Source organism: Leuciscus leuciscus (assembly GCF_965113295.1).
Source record: "Leuciscus leuciscus genome assembly, chromosome: 3".
NCBI lineage: Eukaryota > Metazoa > Chordata > Actinopteri > Cypriniformes > Leuciscidae > Leuciscus > Leuciscus leuciscus.
The window spans coordinates 48,172,956-48,194,800 of record NC_138727.1 but is presented as its reverse complement, the minus strand read 5'-3'; the positions used below and the strand labels follow the sequence as shown (position 1 = coordinate 48,194,800).

The window sequence follows — 21,845 nt, the reverse complement described above, 5'->3', positions numbered from 1 at the left end:
CACAAAAATAATTGTCGTCGCTTGATGAACTTAAGGTTGAGCCAGTCACTTGGACTATTTTAACAATGTCTTTACTAACTTTCTGGGCAGAATAAAATTGCCTGGAAAACTATGGAGGAGTGAGCCAACTCACCGAGTGGTTAGTGGTGTTCGTTGATGATTAAAAACAAGTAGCGTAGCGAAATACAGTTTCTGTTGTGTTTTATTTGCCATTTTGTAAAATCCCATTGATTTCTGTTGGAGGACTCATTGCTCGTTGATATTACTGCGCTACCGGGAATGGAAAAGATGCTTCAGACTCAAATATTGAGCGAAAGTTTATACTTTGTTGTGAGGTATCTGAAAAAATAGTATATTAGTAAATATATAGCAAATAACACGGATTGAAATCATACATTGTGCCGATATATTTGTTTTTAATCATCAACGAACACCACTAACCACTCGGTGAGTTGCACAGTTTTGAAAACGAAAGTTATTAGGGTTGTTTTAAGGACATTTTCGTGCATGCCCATAGACAGCCACTTTGAGCCAGTGCTTGTAGTCTTAACAGAAATCCCCCCCTCTTACACTTCCTCCTACAATGACGCAAAATGACGATTTTTGCGTCATTGTAGGAGGAAGTGTAAAGAGGTAAATACAGATTTCTCTCTTCTCAGGGGAAAATGAGAAAATGTTGCACGACCATTCAATAGTATGACTGGGTTTCTAACATTGCAAAGCTTAATGCAAATGGGTGGAGTGTTCCTTTAAGGGGTTGGAACAACATGAGGGTGTATAATTACTGACAGAATATACATTTTTGGGTGAACTAACTAGAGCCCGACCGATAAAGGATTTTTAAGACCGATACAAATATTTGGTGATTTAAAAATCCGATATTCCGATATATCGGCCGATATATATATATTTTTTTAAATCCAGAAACGCGTAACAAAACATGAACAGATTTCCCTAACATTAGTTATTTGTCGTTATTTAAGAGTCCTCAGCCTTACTAAAATAATATGATAATGCAGTTTAAAAATAAACTTGTTTGTTTAATTGTCACAACAGAACAGAATATATTAAAGTTCTGATAAATATAATGTATAAAAATACAAACTTAAGATATGAAACTTAAAGTCCTTTGAACAAATACAATGCAGAGACTGGAACTACAGATATGCTAGTTATAAATACAGTAATCATTACTTTATTTAGGCAGAATAAGTTCGTTGTGATTTGAAAACTAATCAGAAATCACTGGAAACAGCGTTGAAAACAAACATGATAAAAGCGGCCGTTTGCTGGCATTTTTGTTGTTTACTTGAATATTTAAAACCCAAGCATCGATGTTTTACCACAGGTTTACAATAAAAAGTGATACATTGATCATAATGAATTCATTTATGTCAAAATTGCACATTAGTCACTCAGAAATAAATTACCGTTAGGTCTATTTCACAAAAGAAAGAGGAGGTAGAGGACACACTTACTTCTTCAGTCGCGTCTGTTACTGTTTATCTGCTAGTTACAGGACATATTTACATCACATTTAGAAAGAATGATCATTTCTACAAATATATGCCACCAAAAATACGACCTGAGGAGCTTTAGCACTCTCTCGACTCCCATACAGATATTTTCAGTCAGAGAAACAGAGGAAGCTCCCGAAAAAAAAAGTTGCTTTATTTTATGATAGTCCGGTATAAAGAGACGAGACGTAGGCTACTGACAGATAAAATAAAAACATGACTGTGATAGCCTTTATGATTGGTCTGATTTCTTCAAGCGTTCACTATGTTTTTACACTATGCGTATCTTCAAGCGTTTACTATGTTTACTATGGTAATGGTTAGCGCGCATAGTCTTTTGCATCACAAACACAAGGCATTCAAACATGAACGCGAGTTAAATTATTTTAAAAGTCTTTAATGCTGACAGAATCATCCGGCGCTGCCGTCTCCCGACTCAGGTGAACTCTGGACTCTGTTCGTAACCACTCCTTTAGCCCGAGCGATCTTCCTTGTATAGTGCCCTCTGGTGGACAAACTATGCCGCGCCAACACTCATAACATGGTTGAAGGGTGTTTCGTCCGCTTTTATTTAATTTTTTTAAATATTCATTTATCGGCCATTATAAATGCCGATACCGATAGTTTGAAAAATGCCTAATATCGGCCGATAATATCGGCCCGCCGATATATCGGTCGGGCTCTAGAACTAACCCTTAAATATAAGTAGTGTGGGGGTGCCAAACTAGCACTGTGGTCCAGTCTCTTCATGCTTGGGTCCAGTCTGTGGTCCAGTCTCTTCATGCCCCGTCTGTAAAGTGAACAGATTGACTGATGTTACTAATGGTGATTTATTATTTCATAAACATTTAATAATAACAGTGTGACTACTCCATAAATGTTAACCCTTAAGTTATTTAGGCTGTGCTTTGAGTACTATACATATTAAACACACAAGATTAAAATGTAGGTTACAAATGTTATACAATGGAAAGGTTTAATAACACATTGTAAAGGATTAGCTACACCTGAAAATAAAAACTGCCATCATTGAGGGGAAAATAAGATAACGTGCATCAAATTTATGTACCTGCTAAACTTTTCTAATTTGTACTAATTTGCCATACTATGGAAGTAGGAATATAATACTTTCATTGTATGACAATAGGCCTTTTTCACGGAAGTTAGAACGCACATCCGGTTCAGCGTTTGTTGTGTAAAGCGACTTCCGGTCGAAACAACAATGGCTGAAGCAACATCGAGGTGTCACTGTAGCATCCCTCATTGCACAAATAATAAGCAGTGACAACCATATTTGAGTTAATGCTTTTCCAAGCAATGACTGTCTGACAAAGAAGTGGATGCATGGTATTTGACACGTAGAAGTCCCGACGTTTAAGATCCCTATAAGTATCACATTTGTTTGTAGCCGACGCTAATTACACTGCCGCTACTGGCAGTACACATTTTTTTTTATATAATATACTATAAGATTTATTTTTTGTTAATAGGCTATCTTCAATACCTAGAGATATAATTAAATTAATATTTACTAATTAATTAATAAGTATTAAACAAGTTAAATTAAACAAGTAGCCTAGTCAAAACACATCTAACAGAACAATGTTTATTTTTTACATTGTGTTCTTATTTTTTATTAACGAAATGTCAATTTTCGTCTTTATAAGAGACGACACAAAAATCTTCAAGATAGCCTATACAGCCTACAATCTTCAAATGTATAACGGATTGTCACCTTATAAACAATCCTTTGGAATTGTGGTGGAATAAGCAATGCTATATTGAAATACTTTATTTTATTAGTTCATTAACTATGCCAACTCAACTAATGTATGTAAAGAGCTGGATACTAATTACTAATTAATGTCAACTATTAAATGTAGGCTACTGATAAGAGTTGCCATAGACTAAAGATTTTTTAATCATTCATTTAAGCAATTACTAATCGCACATTTATATTCAATCCTTGGTATAGCCTATAGCCTATATATTCCGCGCTCAAGCGCATACATAAAACTTGCCGCAAAGCACCGGCAAAAGTAGGCTAATGATAATAGATTTGTCTGAAAAAATAACAAAGCATTTTAATTGTTTATTAATAAACGAGTGTTTTCTAAATCAGTGTCGACTGCAAACATCTCCATACATCTCCGCTGTAAAGTAGATGCACCTTTCATCGGACAGGATTACATCATCAGATAGTACCGTACGTATTGGCTTTCCATTGGATTTTTTTCGTTGGTGAACATTTCAAGTTTTATAGATATATTTCTCATGTCTGTGAGGCTAGTGATACGCTGTTTTTTCAGTTCATTTTTGAGATACGCTCCAATTCACAGAGATCATGAAAGCGCGTCCTGTTTCTTTTATTTTACAAATGCACAACGTTTTCTTGTTGTTGTGAGTTTACACAAATAAAAGTAGTTGCGACTGATGTATTATTATTTTCTGTATGACCAGAAATGATGGAGTATTTTAAGTTGTTTCCACTGTTGATAGGAAAATGCGAGTGATGGCACCGGCGCGTCCATGTCATGCAGTGCGCGCTCCACACTCCGCACAAACACCTGGATATGTGCTTAATAATAGCGAACATTTATAGGTTAACGTTAGGGCGAGCGGCCATGCCAGACGGATAAGTCCTCTTCGTGTCTAACAAATTAAATCATACATTTTCTACGGCGAGTAAGCGCTGTGCCAGTGGGCGGCTGAAACACAACACTAGAGAAAGCTGGTGTTTTTCTTTAAATAAATTCGTTTAGGCTTTAAAATAAATATTGTTTGTGGGCTAATTAATGCCACAATTATTTGTTTATTTTATAGGCTACTTATAAATTTCCATTTTTTGTTTTGCATTGAATACCATTTAAAGGATTTGTTGTGCACTGCAATTCCATCCTCCCATAAAGCCACGTTAAGATTTTTCTTTATAATAAAGGGTTTCTATGGGAGGAAAACGCTTAACGTGTGCGTTGCGTTCATATTCTGGACTCATCTGCTTTTCTGTTGGATAGTATGGTTTAGTAATAAGGTGTGTACAGAATTTGATCTTTTAACATGTCCATTGGGGGCTGCTATATCAGCTTTTTGAACGTAGATGTATGATAGACATGAAAGGCTTAGGCTATATCAATTTTATGTGGATAAAGGCATATTTTGTAGGCTACATAAAATTGATATAGCCTATAGACGACAAAATAGTTTGTGAGGTAACAGCGCTGGAGCAGATCATGACTATATGCAGTCTCCTCTTCCAGGTATGTTTATGCATTTCTGAAAACAAATTACGAAGCTACTTTCCCGTCATATTTTATTAAATCTATTATTGAAGCCTTTACATTTATGTCCTTTCTCTTTCAAGTCATAATATCATTTTAGTTAATGTTGACACAAATTAAATTAGGCTACTGTTCAAGGAAGATATCACCATACTTTATTTCTCCAAATAAGCTGCCACAACTGCAGTAATAAAATTAAGATAAACAAAGTCTTAAAATTATCTAAAATGACTATTACAATAAAGATTTGTTTTGTTTTGAGTGCGGAGAAGCTCGACAAGTCAAAAAACATCCGCTGATGTATTATAAGGAAACATGGAATTAGTTTCCATTGTTATGCTGATGACACTCAAATATATATTTCATCACGGCCGGATGAAAACGCAAAATTTTCCAAATTGACAGAGTGTGTTAAAGATATAAAAGATTGGATGACCCGTAATTTTCTTTTATTAAATCCAGACAAAACAGAGGTAATACTTATCGGTTCAAAAAACCGCCCACAAAACCTCGCACAATACAACTTTAACATCATAGGATGTCCTGTTACTTTATCCTCTACAGTAAAAGACCTGGGTGTTATACTCGATTGCAACCTGTCTTTTGAAAATCATATTTCATATGTTACAAAAACAGCATTTTTCCACCTTAGAAACATTGCTAAGCTACGTAATATGCTATCAGTTTCTGATGCAGAAAAGTTAGTTCATGCATTCATGACCTCGAGACTGGATTACTGTAATGCTTTACTAGCTGGTTGTCCTGCATCCTCAATAAACAAGCTACAGTTAGTCCAAAATGCCGCCGCTAGAGTTCTTACTAGATCAAGAAAATATGATCATATAACACCGATTTTATCATCACTGCATTGGTTACCTATAAAGTTCCGTATTAATTATAAGGTATTGCTACTGACTTATAAAGCCCTAAACGGCTTAGCTCCAGTCTATTTAACGGATCTTTTATCACCCTATAATCCATCGCGCTCTTTAAGATCACTAAATTCAAGGCTTTTGGTCATACCTAGGATATCCAGAACCACCAAAGGAGGGAGAGCATTCTCACATTTGGCTCCAAAACTCTGGAATAGTCTTCCTGATACTGTTCGTTGCTCAGACTTGCTCTCCCAGTTTAAAACTAGATTAAAGTCGCATCTCTTCAGCCAGCCATTGGCACTGTAATCCTACAGTTCAAACTACAATCCGGCCTCTAGCTCATAAATGCCAGAGGAGAACTGGCCCCCGACTGAGCCTGGGTTCTCCCAAGGTTTTTTTTTTCTCCATTAGGTCACCTGATGGAGTTTTAGGACACCATTAGGTCACTTGATGAAGTTTTTCGGTTCCTTGCCACTGTTGCCTTTGGCTTGCTCAGTTGGGGATATTTTGGGGATATTTAATTTAATTTTATCAATCAATAAATTCCTCTTGAAACAAACTTTGTTGTATTATTTTAATTTAATACTGTGAAGCTGCTTTGATACAATCTGTATTGTGAAAAGCGCTATACAAATAAACTTGACTTGACTTGACTTGATGTAATTGCCGGTAGATTCTTCAGGGAAGTTGTGTGAAGAGTAACGTTAGCGCGTCTGACTCTTTTTCACCGGAAGTCGCTTTACACAACAAACGCTGAACCGGATGTGCGTTCTAACTTACGTGAAAAAGGCCTATAGCAGCATTGAGAAATGTCTTCTGAAGCTTTTATAATACAATTATAAAAATGTATAAACCAGGGCTTGGCATTAACCCTGGTCTTGTAACTTGTCCTTTGGACAAATAAATTGTTCATTCACTTGTAAAAAAAAAAGTAGATTGTCCAGGAATATATAATTTTTTTGAAGTAAGGTTATTAATCTGTGTGTAACGTGTGTGTGCGGCTGTAAGTTATGCTGAAGTTAAAAGAGCACATTAATATAAAACGGTGATTCAACTGACTTACCTTCGAATTAAGCGGTTGCGTGACATTCATGTTAATACTAGGCATGATGGCATTATAAAACCCCAATTTGCCCTCCAGGTGGGCATTCCGTCACGTGAAAACTATGAATTAACCATCCAGAATACTTTTTAGTTTACATCCATTCACATTGAAAAATTGCCAGCCAAACTTTTACAAAACCTCAAATCAACACATAAGATTAAAAGCCTAAAGCCTAAACTTACAGCTAAAGTCTAATCAACCTAACCTTACCTCTAACGTTAGATAACGTTAGCCTAAAAGTTGAGATGCTAACGGACTCTTCCCGAAGACACTAAACCATTTCTATAAAGTAAATATTCAACGGAAGCGTGTCATTTACATGAAAGAATGTGTCAGAAACATTTTTATGTACTATTTGTGTATGTTGGTGACAAAACTCACTAAACTTACCTGAAATTAGCGAATGCAACAGTGAAAGAAGGAGTTCCTGCTTGTCGTCAGTTGAGCTCCCCGCCCGTTTCCATGGTAACTCAGTTCAAATCTGGTTCAAATGTAACTCGAGTGCGCGCGCCAATTAAAAGACGTAACGTTAGAAGTCACGCAGAATTTACATAAAAGAAGAATTGATGGAGGGAATTATTTGATAATCAGTTAAAATATCCTGAAATGTGAGGTTAACATTTTTAAGTGTATAGGCTAGTGGCCATCACCAAACTGTAAACGGAATGAGTATATGAAGCATGAGTGTATGTTTACAAAATCATAGGTTATAATAGGCTATAATATAATGTAATATGTAATAGCCTATAATATTATATAGCTTTATAAATGGTTAATGTGGTGTAGAAATAAAATTGCAAAAACATTTATTAAAAACTAAACATGATATAGGCTAAGGCATGAATATATTTTGTGAAATATATACACATATTTACAGATGTAACATGAGGAACAATTTAAAAGATGTATGTTCAATGTATTTTTGAAATAATATATTTTCAAAATGTATTTCAATATATTTAACAGTGCTTCACATATGTGAAAAGCATATCTATCTATATATCTATCTATGAATTATAGGAAGGTCTGTCTGTCTGTCTGTCTGTCTATGTGTCTGTTAACAACATTTTCAAACTTGACAGGTTTTTTGCTACGGGCACAAGTAAGTGCAGTGTAAAGTTTGACGTTGTTTGGATTAGAAATACAAAAGATATTGTTAAATATATTAGTAAAAGAAGGTAATTGTTTAAACATTCTGGCATAAACACTCTGTCAGCTACTGCTACACTGTTTACTTCTGAATATTGTATTTTATTCACAGCTTTTCTCGGAGTTCACTGTGTAGCCTGCTCCCTGAATCGTGTAGTTAAATTTTCCTTGGTGCTTTCTTCCATGCATAAATAAAAATGTCACTGAACTTTTGCTGTGTAATTGTAACAATGAGCACTCAAACACACCAAAACAAAAATTATTAAAAACACACACAAAAACGGATTTTGCACGGGCAGTTTGCCATCATTTGTAGTATCACACTGTTTTGCTCAAGCGTAGCGTTTTCTCTGAGTTCACTGTGTAGCCTGCTCCCTGAATCGTCACACTTACTCATTTGTGCATGTTAACCGAATCTGTAAGTCAGCTATGCTGTTTACTTCTGAATATTATATTTCATTCTGGTGCTTAACATTGTCACTACTGTGTAATAGTAGCATGCTATTAACCAACAAAACATATCCTATTCAATGCGTTCACAATCTCTTTCACGGGCATCATTTGTAGTAGCCTATTCACAAACTGTTTTTACTCAAGCGTAGCATTTTCTCTGAGTTCACTGTGTAGTCTGCTCCCTGCATCGTGTAGTTCAATTTTCCACATTTATTTTATGTCATTATTTCAGGATCAGTATTTGCTTTCTACTGTACACAAAATAAAAATGTCACTGAACTTTTGCTGTGTAATTGTAACAATGAGCACTCAAACACACCAAACCAACAATTACTAAAAACACACACAAAAAAAACTGATTTTGCACAGGCATTTTGCACTAGTTAATATTAATTTATTAATAGGCTATATAGTGCTGGTTTATTGGGGTGGTGTTATAAACTTGTCACGCGTAAGGAAAACAGAAGATGCAAGTGCAAGTAAAAGGTTTATTGAATGCACACGGAGACAGAGATATGAAGCACACAGTTCGAAGGTCCCTGGTAGCGCAGGAATGGCAGGTGGGCAACCCGGATCCGTGGTGTGAACAGGTGAAATGAAATCCTGAATGACAAGTAGACGGCAACACCAACTGGGTTCGCAGAGTGAAGAGACGAAACAGGATCCTCGAAGACGACAGGCAGAACGAACTCAACAGGAACACCACACCGGGAATCAGGAACACCAACGAAGACTCACTACACGAGGGAAAATCCCACAACGATCTGACAAACACAAGACGAAAGACAATGAGCTTATAAAGAGATTGCTGATCAGAATCAGCTGGCGCTGATGATAATCAGCGGCTGATTAGCGACCACGCCCACACACACACACACACACACAACACAAACACAGCGCGAGAAAGAGTCAGTGAATTCATGAACCGTGACAAAACTACTGTGATGTTTAAAATGTTTATATGGATATATATAGTCATATTATACAAATCTAGTGATTGTAAACTGTTAAGAAGCAAACAACATGTTCCCAGAACGTTTTATGATAGCCTAAATATAACATTCAGAAAATACTAATAACATTATAAAGACGTTCTGAGAATGTTGTTCTAAGAACGTTTTCTATCAACATTATGAGAACATTCATCAATCACAAATAACGTCATAAAGACATTCCAAGAACGTTGTTCTAAGAACGTTTTCTATCAACGTTATGAGAACTTTCATCAATCACAAATAATGTCATAAAGACGTTCCAAGAACCTTGTTCTAAGAACGTTTTCTATCAACGTTATGAGAACTTTCATCAATCATAAAATAACGTCAAAAAGACGTTCCAAGAACGTTGTTCTAAGAACGTTTTCTATCAACGTTATGAGAACTTTCATAAATCACAAATAACGCAATAAAGACATTCCAAGAACCTTGTTCTAAGAACGTTTTCTATCAACGTTATGAGAACTTTCATCAATCACAAATAATGTCATAAAGACGTTCCAAGAACCTTGTTCTAAGAACGTTTTCTATCAACGTTATGAGAACTTTCATCAATCACAAAATAACGCCATAAAGACGTTCCAAGAACGTTGTTCTAAGAACGTTTTCTATCAACGTTATGAGAACTTTCATCAATCACAAAATAACGTCAAAAAGACGTTCCAAGAACGTTGTTCTAAGAACGTTTTCTATCAACGTTATGAGAACTTACATCAATCACAAATAATGTCATAAAGACGTTCCAAGAACGTTGTTCTAAGAACGTTTTCTATCAACGTTATGAGAACTTTCATAAATCACAAATAACGCCATAAAGACATTCCAAGAACCTTGTTCTAAGAACGTTTTCTATCAACGTTATGAGAACTTTCATCAATCACAAAATAACGTCAAAAAGACGTTCCAAGAACGTTGTTCTAAGAACGTTTTCTATCAACGTTATGAGAACTTACATCAATCACAAATAATGTCATAAAGACGTTCCAAGAACCTTGTTCTAAGAACGTTTTCTATCAACGTTATGAGAACTTTCATCAATCACAAATAATGTCATAAAGACGTTCCAAGAACCTTGTTCTAAGAACGTTTTCTATCAACGTTATGAGAACTTTCATCAATCACAAAATAACGTCATAAAGACGTTCCAAGAATGTTGTTCTAAAAACGTTTTCTATCAACGTTATGAGAACTTTCATCAATCACAAATAACGCCATAAAGACGTTCAAAGAACCTTGTTCTAAGAACGTTTTCTATCAAAGTTAGGAGAACTTTCATCAATCAGAAATAACGTTATAAAGATGTTCCAAGAATGTTGTTCTAAGAACGTTTTCTATCAACGTTATGAGAACTTTCATCAATCACAAAATAACGTCAAAAAGACGTTCCAAGAATGTTGTTCTAAAAACGTTTTCTATCAACGTTATGAGAACTTTCATCAATCAGAAATACCGTCATAAAGACGTTCCAAGAACCTTGTTCTAAGAACGTTTTCTATCAACGTTATGAGAACTTTCATCAATCACAAATATCGTCATAAAGACGTTCCAAGAACCTTGTTCTAAGAACATTTTCTATCAACGTTATGAGAACTTTCATCAATCACAAATAACGTCATAAAGACGTTCCAAGAACCTTGTTCTAGGAACGTTTTCTATCAACGTTATGATAATCTTCAGCCATCACAAATAACGTCATAAAGACGTTCCAAGAACGTTGTTCTAAGAACGTTTTCTATCAAAGTTAGGAGAACTTTCATCAATCAGAAATAACGTTATAAAGATGTTCCAAGAATGTTGTTCTAAGAACGTTTTCTATCAACGTTATGAGAACTTTCATCAATCACAAAATAACGTCAAAAAGACGTTCCAAGAATGTTGTTCTAAAAACGTTTTCTATCAACGTTATGAGAACTTTCATCAATCAGAAATACCGTCATAAAGACGTTCCAAGAACCTTGTTCTAAGAACGTTTTCTATCAACGTTATGAGAACTTTCATCAATCACAAATATCGTCATAAAGACGTTCCAAGAACCTTGTTCTAAGAACATTTTCTATCAACGTTATGAGAACTTTCATCAATCACAAATAACGTCATAAAGACGTTCCAAGAACCTTGTTCTAGGAACGTTTTCTATCAACGTTATGATAATCTTCAGCCATCACAAATAACGTCATAAAGACGTTCCAAGAACGTTGTTCTAAGAACGTTTTCTAGCAATGTTATGAGAACTTTCATCAATCACAAATAACGTCAAAAAGACGTTCAAAGAACCTTGTTCTAAGAACGTTTTCTATCAACGTTATGAGAACTTTCATCAATCACAAATAACGTCAAAAAGACGTTCCAAGAACCTTGTTCTAAGAACGTTTTCTATCAACGTTATGAGAACGTTCATCAATCAGAAATAACGTCAAAAAGACGTTCCAAGAACCTTGTTCTAAGAACGTTTTATATCAACGTTATGAGAACGTTCATCAATCACAAATAACGTCATAAAGACGTTCCAAGAACCTTGTTCTAAGAACGTTTTCTATCAACGTTATGAGAACGTTCATCAATCAGAAATAACGTCATAAAGACGTTCCAAGAACGTTGTTCTAAGAACGTTTTTTACTCAACGTTACAAGAACGTTAATAACGTTGTATGAGCGTTCCGAAAACATTATTTTAGTAACGTTTTGTGCTAACATTTACACAACTTTTAAGGAACGTTAGTGAAAGTTCTGGGAACGTTCCCTGTTAGCTGGGCAGCGCGGCCAATAGAATCGGGGGATCCAAACAAGCACGGAAATCAAAATGGATGAACGGCTAGTACTGTGTGTGTCGGAATTTCATGAGCTGTACGATACAAGTTTGAGGTCGTATAGGGACATCGTCAGGAAAGCTGTATTCACAAATCAGTATTTTATGAGGATTTGATGCTCAAGAAACATTTATGATTATTATCACTGTTGAAAACCGTTATTTTCATTTTTATTTCAGGATTCTTTTATGAATGGAAAGTTCAAAAGAACAGCATTTATCTGAAATAGAATCTTTTGTAACATTATAAATTTAGAATGGGACAGATACATTGTTTGCTGCTGACCGAAAGGAGGAACAACAGACGTAATAGAGCTCCCGCTAAAAGTTTTTAAAACTCCGCCTACGTCATAGCGCAGCGCAAATCGCGTTGTATCTGAAGGGCAACGCAGAACTCAGCGGCAAGCGCCGCGCATACCGCGTCCTGTGTGAAAGGCCCATAAAAGGCCTATATAATGGCGCGAAGCTCGTGTGTGTGCAATTTGTGTATTTCATGTGTAATCCTGTTTATATAGTGCTGATTTGTCGACTTGTTTCAAAGATGTGTAGAGTAAAAGTGACTTGAGAATGTTAGGCTAAAACATCTAGCTGAAATTGTACATTTACATGCTTATAACTGATTGGCCATAGAGTTAATATGCATAGATGACTAAAAAGAGTAAGAGTTAAGAGTTGAGTCTCAGGTAACCGTTAAATGCTTTAAAATGCTTTATTGTATTTCTGTATGTACTTTATAGTGTCATGAGTCTCAAATAGCCTTTTATAAAAGAGTGTACTCATGTAATTATATACGGATGTAAGGCGATATATATATATCTGTGTTGTCCACAAGGTGTCCCCATAACGCTATTGAATTAAAACAGATTCAAGTGCCTTTAGCGTTGTTTGGGCCTCGTCATGTACCGTAGCGTTGATACGGGAGTATTGCGTCATCTTTTCCTCAGTTCATGTTGTCAACGCTATAGGTAAGCCATGTTAATGGTAGTGAGGAAAATCAATGTAAAATATAGTTGTTGTTTTCGCACTAAAGATCAGTTAATTAAGATAGTTTGTGTTTTAAACTGTATAAGACCTAAATGCAGATTAATAGAGAGTTGAAATGGTTTGTTTTTCCTTTAAAATGTGATTAATGCATGGTGGCTATGTATGATAAAACAAGCAGCACAAGCTTACTGTTGAATTGCATATGCATTGAAATATACTTTGCTGGTTTAAAACTTAAGCTGAGTTCATGTTGTCAACGCTATAGATGCCGTGCTGTGGAATAAACGGTCAAGCCACAATCCCGAACCACTCTGTGTCTGAGTCCCCGCTTTCTACCACCACCCACGAACATATAACACAATGCAGAGCAGCGGAGGTGCTAGAGTCCAGTGAGCGTGCGGAGAGAGAGAAAGAGGGTTACATCTTTGGTGCCGTGACCCGGATTGTGGCACTTCTAGACCGAAGAGGAAGAGAATCCTACAGCCAGTGGTTTGAATACTGAACTATATTAACAAACTGAAATTCATAACAGGACTGGTGATTTTGGGGTTACATATCTGCCCTCACAGCTATATCCTTTACAGTCTGCTGGGTAACTTAACTGTTATTTAACTGTTTTAAATATCAGCAATTTGCTGTGATGTAAAACTTATTTGATAGTTTTATTGAAAAGTGATTTATTTTTTATTTATTTTTTTTGTTTGTTTTGTTTTGTTTTTTTTCTATTGAGATTTGTGAAACTATTTACTGAAAAAGGTTACTGTGCATCTACTTAATACTCAGTGAGACTTTAGTTTAAACCGTTTAAGTTTAAACTTTTCATTTTAGTTGATGAGTCGTTAACTTTTTGGGATAAGCTGGTTACATTTTTCATTGGGCTGATCTCACTGGAACATATAGCTTATTTTAGAACGTTATTATTTCTACGATTGCATAATTTTACATAGATTCAGCACCTCCATAGACTCTAATTACACTGCCATTTAACCTGCTTGCACATAGTAGACACATTTGGATTTTAAGATGTCGCAGACCTACGCAAACCCCCCACAGGACATAGAGTGCTCCTCCACCGGTGCATCTAGCCTCCTAACGCCAGCGGAGCATGTCACCATTGGCCCACCAGCCCATACGAACTTGCCCTATGCTGACCAGTATGTGACGCCAGCCCATGCACGAAGGCTGCCAGGCCCTGGGGCCTCAGGGCAGGGACCGCCACTTTGCTTTGACAACAGCCCAGATGCAAGACCAGGTGGCCACAGAGATAGGTCGGTTGATGCCTCTGTTCGCAAACGCAGTAGACATGGGCCCTCAGAAGCTGGGCCGTGGCAAAATTCTACACATCATGTTTTCGTTGAGATGCCAGTAGTGCAGCAGTCGCTCAAACCCTATCCAGTTGCCGCGCCACATCCAGCCCCGCCCATTAGGCCCGGCCCCCAGGTTTACTCTAGTTATTCGCATCCCCCTACTGTGCCCGCGCTGAGTCTTCAAAGCCCACCAGGGCCGAATACTACAGTTAAGCATGTAGCTGCTGAGCAGGCCTTTCAAGTGCATTCCCCCGAGGCCGCATTTCTCACCACTCAAGTTTCAGGCTATGGTGGAGCCACTCCGTTACCCCCATTTGCTAATGCATGGGCTCCCAACATAACTCCACACAGCCCTCAGGTAGTGTTAGACCAGGCAGACGCTGATGCTCATCCTTCCCACCTCAACATGCATGTTGACACTCCCTCTCCAGTCCCTCCTCCGCCTGCATCTGCCAGCCAGTCTGCCCACCCACACATGACACCATTCAGGCCTCCTGCTCGTGCAGTTGCCAACCAGTGCCTTCCTATGTCAGCCTATGGAGGTTTCATGCAAACTCATCAAGTGAAAAATGTTCAAGTCTTCACGGGAAATCCAGACTGTAAGATACTGGTGGAAGACTGGATTCGCGACATGCAATATCTCTTGGAGACAATAGAGCTCCCAATGCACCTTCGCTTCTCCACTGTTGTGCGACACCTGGGAGGTGAAGCCCGAAATCTCATCCTTAACCTACCTCCACATGATCAGACCCCTGATAAAGCGTTGGAAGAACTGAGGGCCGAATACAGCGACACACGAGGCTCCCTAGACCCTCTGGCTGACTTCTATGAGCGGAGCCAGTATTCAGGGGAGTCTGCCTGTTCTTATGCTATAGCACTGGAGGCAAAGTTGAGAACCGTAGAGGAGAAGCAAAGAGGAGGTAAGCCATTCCTGGATCGAGATAGCAAACTAACACGGCAGTTCATGAGAGGCCTTTCTGACGAGGAGGTGTACAACAGAATCGCACCAATGGCGCCCAGGCTCCTGAGCTTCCGAGAGCTGCAGGCAGAGCTCCGAAGTCTAACTAGAGAAACTAGGAAGTTTCAGACACGGAGTACAGCAAAGAAAATGTATGCTCAGGTGCATGTAACATCAGGAGGGGGTGGAAACACCAAAATAGATAGGTCAAAACACACATCTGAAATATCAGAGCTGACAGAAATGGTTAAGAAGTTAGCTCTCATTCAAGAAGAACAAATGGCAAAACTGTCACAGCTAGAGTTGAGAACGACCTCTCCCCCCCTTTCCTCCCCAATAGCTGTCCAGCCAGCAAAGGGAAAAGCAAGCCAGAGTCCAAGCTTTGTCTGTTACCGTTGTGGAGAGCCAGGCCACACGGCCAGAGTGTGTCGAGCAGTGCTTCCGGATCCGAGCCTAGCTGAAGCCCAGCAGCCTAAGCTTCCTGCTGACGGACACATGCACTCCGCTCAACATTTAAACGCTTAATACCCATGGCAGCTGGGGCATCCATGGGTACACAGCAAGGGCCCCACCCACCTATCAAGAGGATTTGCACTGAAGGAGAGGAAACACCCCTTGTGGGACCCAGGAACGAAGGTGATGTAGAAGTCAACGGAAAGGCATGCAGGGCTCTAATTGACTCTGGCTCACAGATCACCAGTATTACACACAACTACTGGCAGAGCCACCCAGTGCTGCAGAAGAAGAAGCTACAGCCTTCTAAAATTCCAATAGAGGGTGCTGCAGGTCAGACCGTGCCCTATCATGGTGTCCTACACATCGACCTGAAGGTGCTGGGGAAAGAGCTCAGGGCTGTACCTACCTTTGTTGTTCCTGATTCCGACTATCGCTCTTCAGTCCCTCTGTTGGTGGGAACCAATGTCATTCGAGCCTCCCGAAGCCATCTTCAAGCAGCTTATGGCCCGCAGTTTCTGTACCAGGTCAAAGAGAAGCATCCAGAGTGGTACACAGCCTTACTGAGGGTGGGAAGCGCCGAGCAAAGTGAAATGCATGACGTTGTAGGCCCTGCTGTTTACACTGGCCGTACAATAAACATCCCTGGTGGAAAAGAGATGGATTTAATGTGTAGGATTAAAACTGGTCCCCAAAGGAAGATTTATACAGCCCTGATAGAAGGGCATCCCTCCTTGCCGCTCCCCCAGGACATCCTGGTGGCCAAAGTGCTTGCACATGTGAAAAGAGGTTGTGCTCCAGTTAGAGTGATGAATCTTTCCCAGCGAGTCATTACAATCAAAAGACACACAAATCTGGCCAGCGCAGTTCTTGTGGACAAGGTGGTGGAGTTCCCAGGTAAAAAGCATGGCAAAGCTGGGAACAGAGGGGCATGTCTAAGTCTGGACCAAGTGGTGGCTAGCTGCAGGGTTGACCTAAGTGAAGCAGCGGTTGAAAGTGAGGACCAACGTGCTCTACTCAAGGATCTGCTGGACAAAAAATGCAGATGTGTTCTCCCAGCATCCCATGGACTATGGTCACACCACAACTGTACAGCATGAGATTCCGCTGGTTGACCCGAGGCCTTTCCGACTGCCGTACCGCAAAATACCCCCCTCCCAGTGGCAAGATGTGAGGCGGTTATTGATGGACATGGAGACAGCAGGAGTCGTTCGCCCCAGTAAAAGTCCGTATGCATCCCCTGTGGTGGTGGTGACCAAGAAGGATGGATCACTTCGATTATGTATCGACTACCGGAAGCTCAACGCCTGCAGCACCCGAGACGCATTCCCTCTGCCAAGGAAAGAGGAAGCTCTAGAGGCTTTAGGGCAAGCAAAGTACTTTTCCACCCTAGACCTTACATCGGGCTACTGGCAGGTAGAGGTCGCAGAACATGATAAGTACAAGACAGCATTCAGCACTCCCATGGGTCTGTTTGAGGCCAATAGAATGCCTTTTGGGCTGCAAAACGCACCCTCCACCTTTCAAAGGCTGATGACATCCTGTTTTGGGTACTTAAATTTCACCCATCTACTTATCTACCTTGACGATATTATAATTTTCTCGAAGTCCTTTAATGAGCATCTAGAGAGGCTCCAGCTGGCGTTTGATAGACTTAGGGAGCATGGTTTAAAATTGAAACCCTCCAAGTGCCAGCTTGTAAGGAAGGAAGTGCAGTACTTGGGTCACTGGGTGTCAGCAGAGGGCATCAGGACAGACCCAGAGAAGATCAGTAAGGTCAAGGAATGGGTGAGGCCTACTAATCGTATGGAAGTGCTCCGGTTTTTGGGGTTTGCGGGGTACTATAGGAGGTATGTTAAGGGCTACTCTAACCTGGCTGCTCCATTATACCGCCTTACCTCCGGTGACCCTAGAAAGAAGAAAAGAGGGATCCAGAAAAGCCCAGGCCCTGACCTGCCATTTCTGTGGACTGCCGACTGTGAGGAGGCCTTTCAGTCTTTAAAAGATAAGCTGATAAATGCACCAGTGCTTGGCTATCCAGACTACAGTCAACCCTTTCTGCTGCAGACTGATGCCTCAGGAATGGGGCTTGGTGCTGTGCTAGCGCAGGTACAAGATGGAGTGGAAAGGGTCATTGCGTATGCGAGCAGAGGCCTAAGCCCACCTGAGACGAGGTATCCAGCACACAAGCTTGAGTTCCTCGCGCTCAAGTGGGCCGTGACGGATAAGTTCCATGACCACCTCTATGGGCGCAAGTTCTCTGTTCTGACCGACAATAACCCTCTGAAATATGTAATGACCTCAGCCAAGCTCGACGCCACAGGTCAGCGATGGGTTTCTCATCTCTCCATATTTGACTTTGACATCCAGTATCGGAGGGGGCAGGACAACTCTAACGCTGACGCCCTCTCACGTATGTCCAATCAGGAAGTGGCGGAGACCCTGCAGTCATGCCCACAACAGGTGAGGGCGGGTGAACAGAGACATGAGGAGGCACATACCACCCAGGAGCCTGGGGAGGGCTCAGGAAAGCGGTCAGTCACTGGAGCCCAGTGAGGCGTATGTGGATGTGGGGATGGAGGCTCTACCTGCTATGACCACACAGGAGCTTCGAGTGGGACAGAAGGAAGACACAGTTATCGGTCCCATCCTCCACTTTAAGAGCAAGAACCACAAACCAAGCCACAGTGAGAGGATGAAAGTGGGCACCACTGGGGGCCTCCTCTTAAAAGAGTGGAGAAGGTTAGTGGTAAAAAAAAAGGATCCTGTATCGCAGCATCAGAGACTGCCATAAAGGGGTGGTGGAGCAACTAATACTGCCAGAGAGGCTGCGTGAAACTGTCAAAACAGCCCTTCACAATGACTCAGGGCATCTGGGATTTGAGAGGACACTACAGATGATAAGGGAAAGATTTTACTGGCCAAGAATGTTTCAGGAGATCAAGGCTTGGTGCGAACAGTGTGAGAGATGCTGTCTTAGGAAAACTCCCACAGTCAATGTCAGGGCTCCCCTTGTCAGTATCCATACCAGTGCCCCCATGGAACTGGTTTGTGTTGACTTCTTAAAGCTGGAGAAGTCCAAGGGTGGTATGGAGAATGTGCTCATTGTTACGGATCACTTTTCTCGTTACGCACAGGCCTACCCCACCAGGGACCAAAAGGCAGTCACAGTGGCCAGGGTCTTGTGGAGGAATTTCTTCTGCCGTTTCGGTTTCCCTGCTAAATTACACACAGATCAAGGCCGTAACTTTGAAAGTGCAATAGTGAAGGAGCTATGCAAGTGTATTGGGACCACTAAAACCCACACAACACCCTACCACCCCCAGGGCAACGGGACCACCGAAAGATTCAACCGTACCCTAATAAACATGCTGGGAACACTGGATCTGCATCTAAAGCCCCGGTGGCATGAGCATGTAGATTCAATGACACATGCATATAACTACTTGCAACATGACTCCACTGGATATAGCCCATACTACCTTATGTTTGGTAGACACCCCAGGCTCCCAGTGGACCTCATCTTCGGGTCCACCACAACAACCCCGCCATGTGAATACAGCGAGTATGTCCAGGCCCTGCATGACACCCTGTCGCAGGCCTATGCCCTGGCTAATCAGACCTCTCTGCTGGCAAAAGGACAGCAGAAAAAGTATTATGACAAAAAGGCTAAGAGTGAAGACTTTCGTTCTGGGGATAGGGTCTTAGTCAAGGTCTGTCATGTGGAGGGGATGCAGAAGCTGGGAGATCGATGGGAGAGACAGCCATATGTTGTGGTAAAGAAGCAACCTGGTTTGCCTGTGTACGTGGTGCGACGAGAGGATGGGGGAACGGAGAGAGTGGTTCATAGGAACCTTTTGACGCAGTGTATGTTTCTCCCAGTGGAACGAGAGGAAGGAGTGATCATAGAAGGGAGCGAGTCAGATGGTGGGACATGTGGGGCAGGCATTGAATCAGAGGGTGAAGAGGAAACAAGGAGTGACGATTCAGAGGAGATGCTGGACAGAGCCCTAATTGGAACCCAAGATAAAGAGGAAGAGCAAATGGGCAAAGAGGAGGCTGACTTGTGGAGAGAAGAATCAAGTAATGGAGAAGGAGTGCTTGTGACTGGTAGTGATGCCGCCCCCACTCAAGGGCCCAACCCCCCAAGAAGAAACCCGAGAAGGAACCGGCATCCCCCAACTAAACTCTCACTTGAGACCCAAGTGGTGAAATGGGAGAAAGTTGTGGTTGAAGGCCAGAAGTAAGAGGAGCAACAGAGAACACGTAGAACCATACTGCATGCACCCTGATAACAGTTAGCTACCCACGCCTATCACACACATCAGGTGCTATTCATTCATTCATAACATGTTTTTTTCTTTATTATTGTTGTCATAGATTACACCACACTGGAGTTTTGGTTAATTAGATGGCTGGGACGCCATCAATTAAAGAAGGGGTGGATGTAAGGCGATATATATATCTGTGTTGTCCACAAGGTGTCCCCATAACGCTATTGAATTAAAACAGATTCAAGTGCCTTTAGCGTTGTTTGGGCCTCGTCATGTACCGTAGCGTTGATACGGGAGTATTGCGTCATCTTTTCCTCAGTTCATGTTGTCAACGCTATAGGTAAGCCATGTTAATGGTAGTGAGGAAAATCAATGTAAAATATAGTTGTTGTTTTCGCACTAAAGATCAGTTAATTAAGATAGTTTGTGTTTTAAACTGTATAAGACCTAAATGCAGATTAATAGAGAGTTGAAATGGTTTGTTTTTCCTTTAAAATGTGATTAATGCATGGTGGCTAATGTATGATAAAACAAGCAGCACAAGCTTACTGTTGAATTGCATATGCATTGAAATATACTTTGCTGGTTTAAAACTTAAGCTGAGTTCATGTTGTCAACGCTATAGATGCCGTGCTGTGGAATAAACGGTCAAGCCACAATCCCGAACCACTCTGTGTCTGAGTCCCCGCTTTCTACCACCACCCACGAACATATAACACAACGCAGAGCAGCGGAGGTGCTAGAGTCCAGTGAGCGTGCGGAGAGAGAGAAAGAGGGTTTACACGTATATGGTAAAAACTGCTGAATACTGATATGAAAGATGTCAATGAAGTTAATTTGTAATAGAAATGTTTAATTTTGTTTATACAAATGATTAATTTTGATTACACTCTACATAAAGCTTCCAGTGGAGAAACTGCGCGAGTTTTGTGTGTATTAATCTTCTCCCCCTTTTCAGGGGTACAACATATTATTGACTCGATGGCTCTTAATAAATATAACTAACTCTGAGAGCACATTTGAATAACTTAAATTGAAATTGAATATGGGACGACTCCTGTCCATGGCCAACACTTTTATGGAGTTAGCGATCACATCATAGGCTACTGTCTATATGGCTCAGCGTCCCAATGTGCATACTATCCACCCTATCTGCCCTAAATAGTATTGACAATTACTAATGTCACATACTATTTAGGATGGATAGTATGCACATTGGGACGCAGGCATACACTCAGATTAGTTACACTTGTTGCGCCCTTATGTAGCCCCGCCCCTTTCCAGCGCTGCGCTCGTTGTCTTTTGAGTTCCGGTCTGTATTTTCATAGTGATCTTGTATTTATGAATGAACGTCTCGTTTTAAAATCTTCCCGGTCTACTGACATTTGTTAAGACATCTGCTTTAAACATTACTATCCTCATGATAACTTTCGTTAACTTAACCTTAAGTTAATCCACTTCAAAAGCTAATTACTCCTGGACAGCAATGCCATAGAGATATACAGAGCGACTGCAAAAACGGAAGTTAAAAGACAATATTCTAAAGATGGCTGTGCCCTTTTTTCTCTGGCGCATAAGGGAACTGCCTTCTTAGGGCCGGTTTACACGGAGCACGTTTTGCATTTTCTTGCACTGCTTTTTATTTGTTTTTCTATGTACAGGTGCTCTAGTCAAGATAAATGTCTTTGAATT

The 21,845-nt window shown here is 40.2% G+C and overlaps 2 protein-coding genes across 2 annotated transcripts in view; one reads left to right on the top strand and one right to left on the bottom strand.

Moving 5' to 3' along the window:
* LOC309495746 (protein dachsous-like) overlaps positions 1-21,845 on the bottom strand; it is a 126,943-nt gene that overhangs the window by 88,867 nt on the left and 16,231 nt on the right. The gene's annotated exons all lie outside the window — the stretch shown is intronic.
* LOC309493622 (uncharacterized protein) lies at positions 19,358-20,922 on the top strand. Its single transcript, XM_082162760.1, has 2 exons — positions 19,358-20,493; positions 20,779-20,922. The coding sequence occupies exon 1, from the start codon at positions 19,365-19,367 to the stop codon at positions 20,124-20,126; it is 762 nt and encodes a 253-aa protein (XP_082018886.1). The 5' UTR covers positions 19,358-19,364; the 3' UTR covers positions 20,127-20,493; positions 20,779-20,922.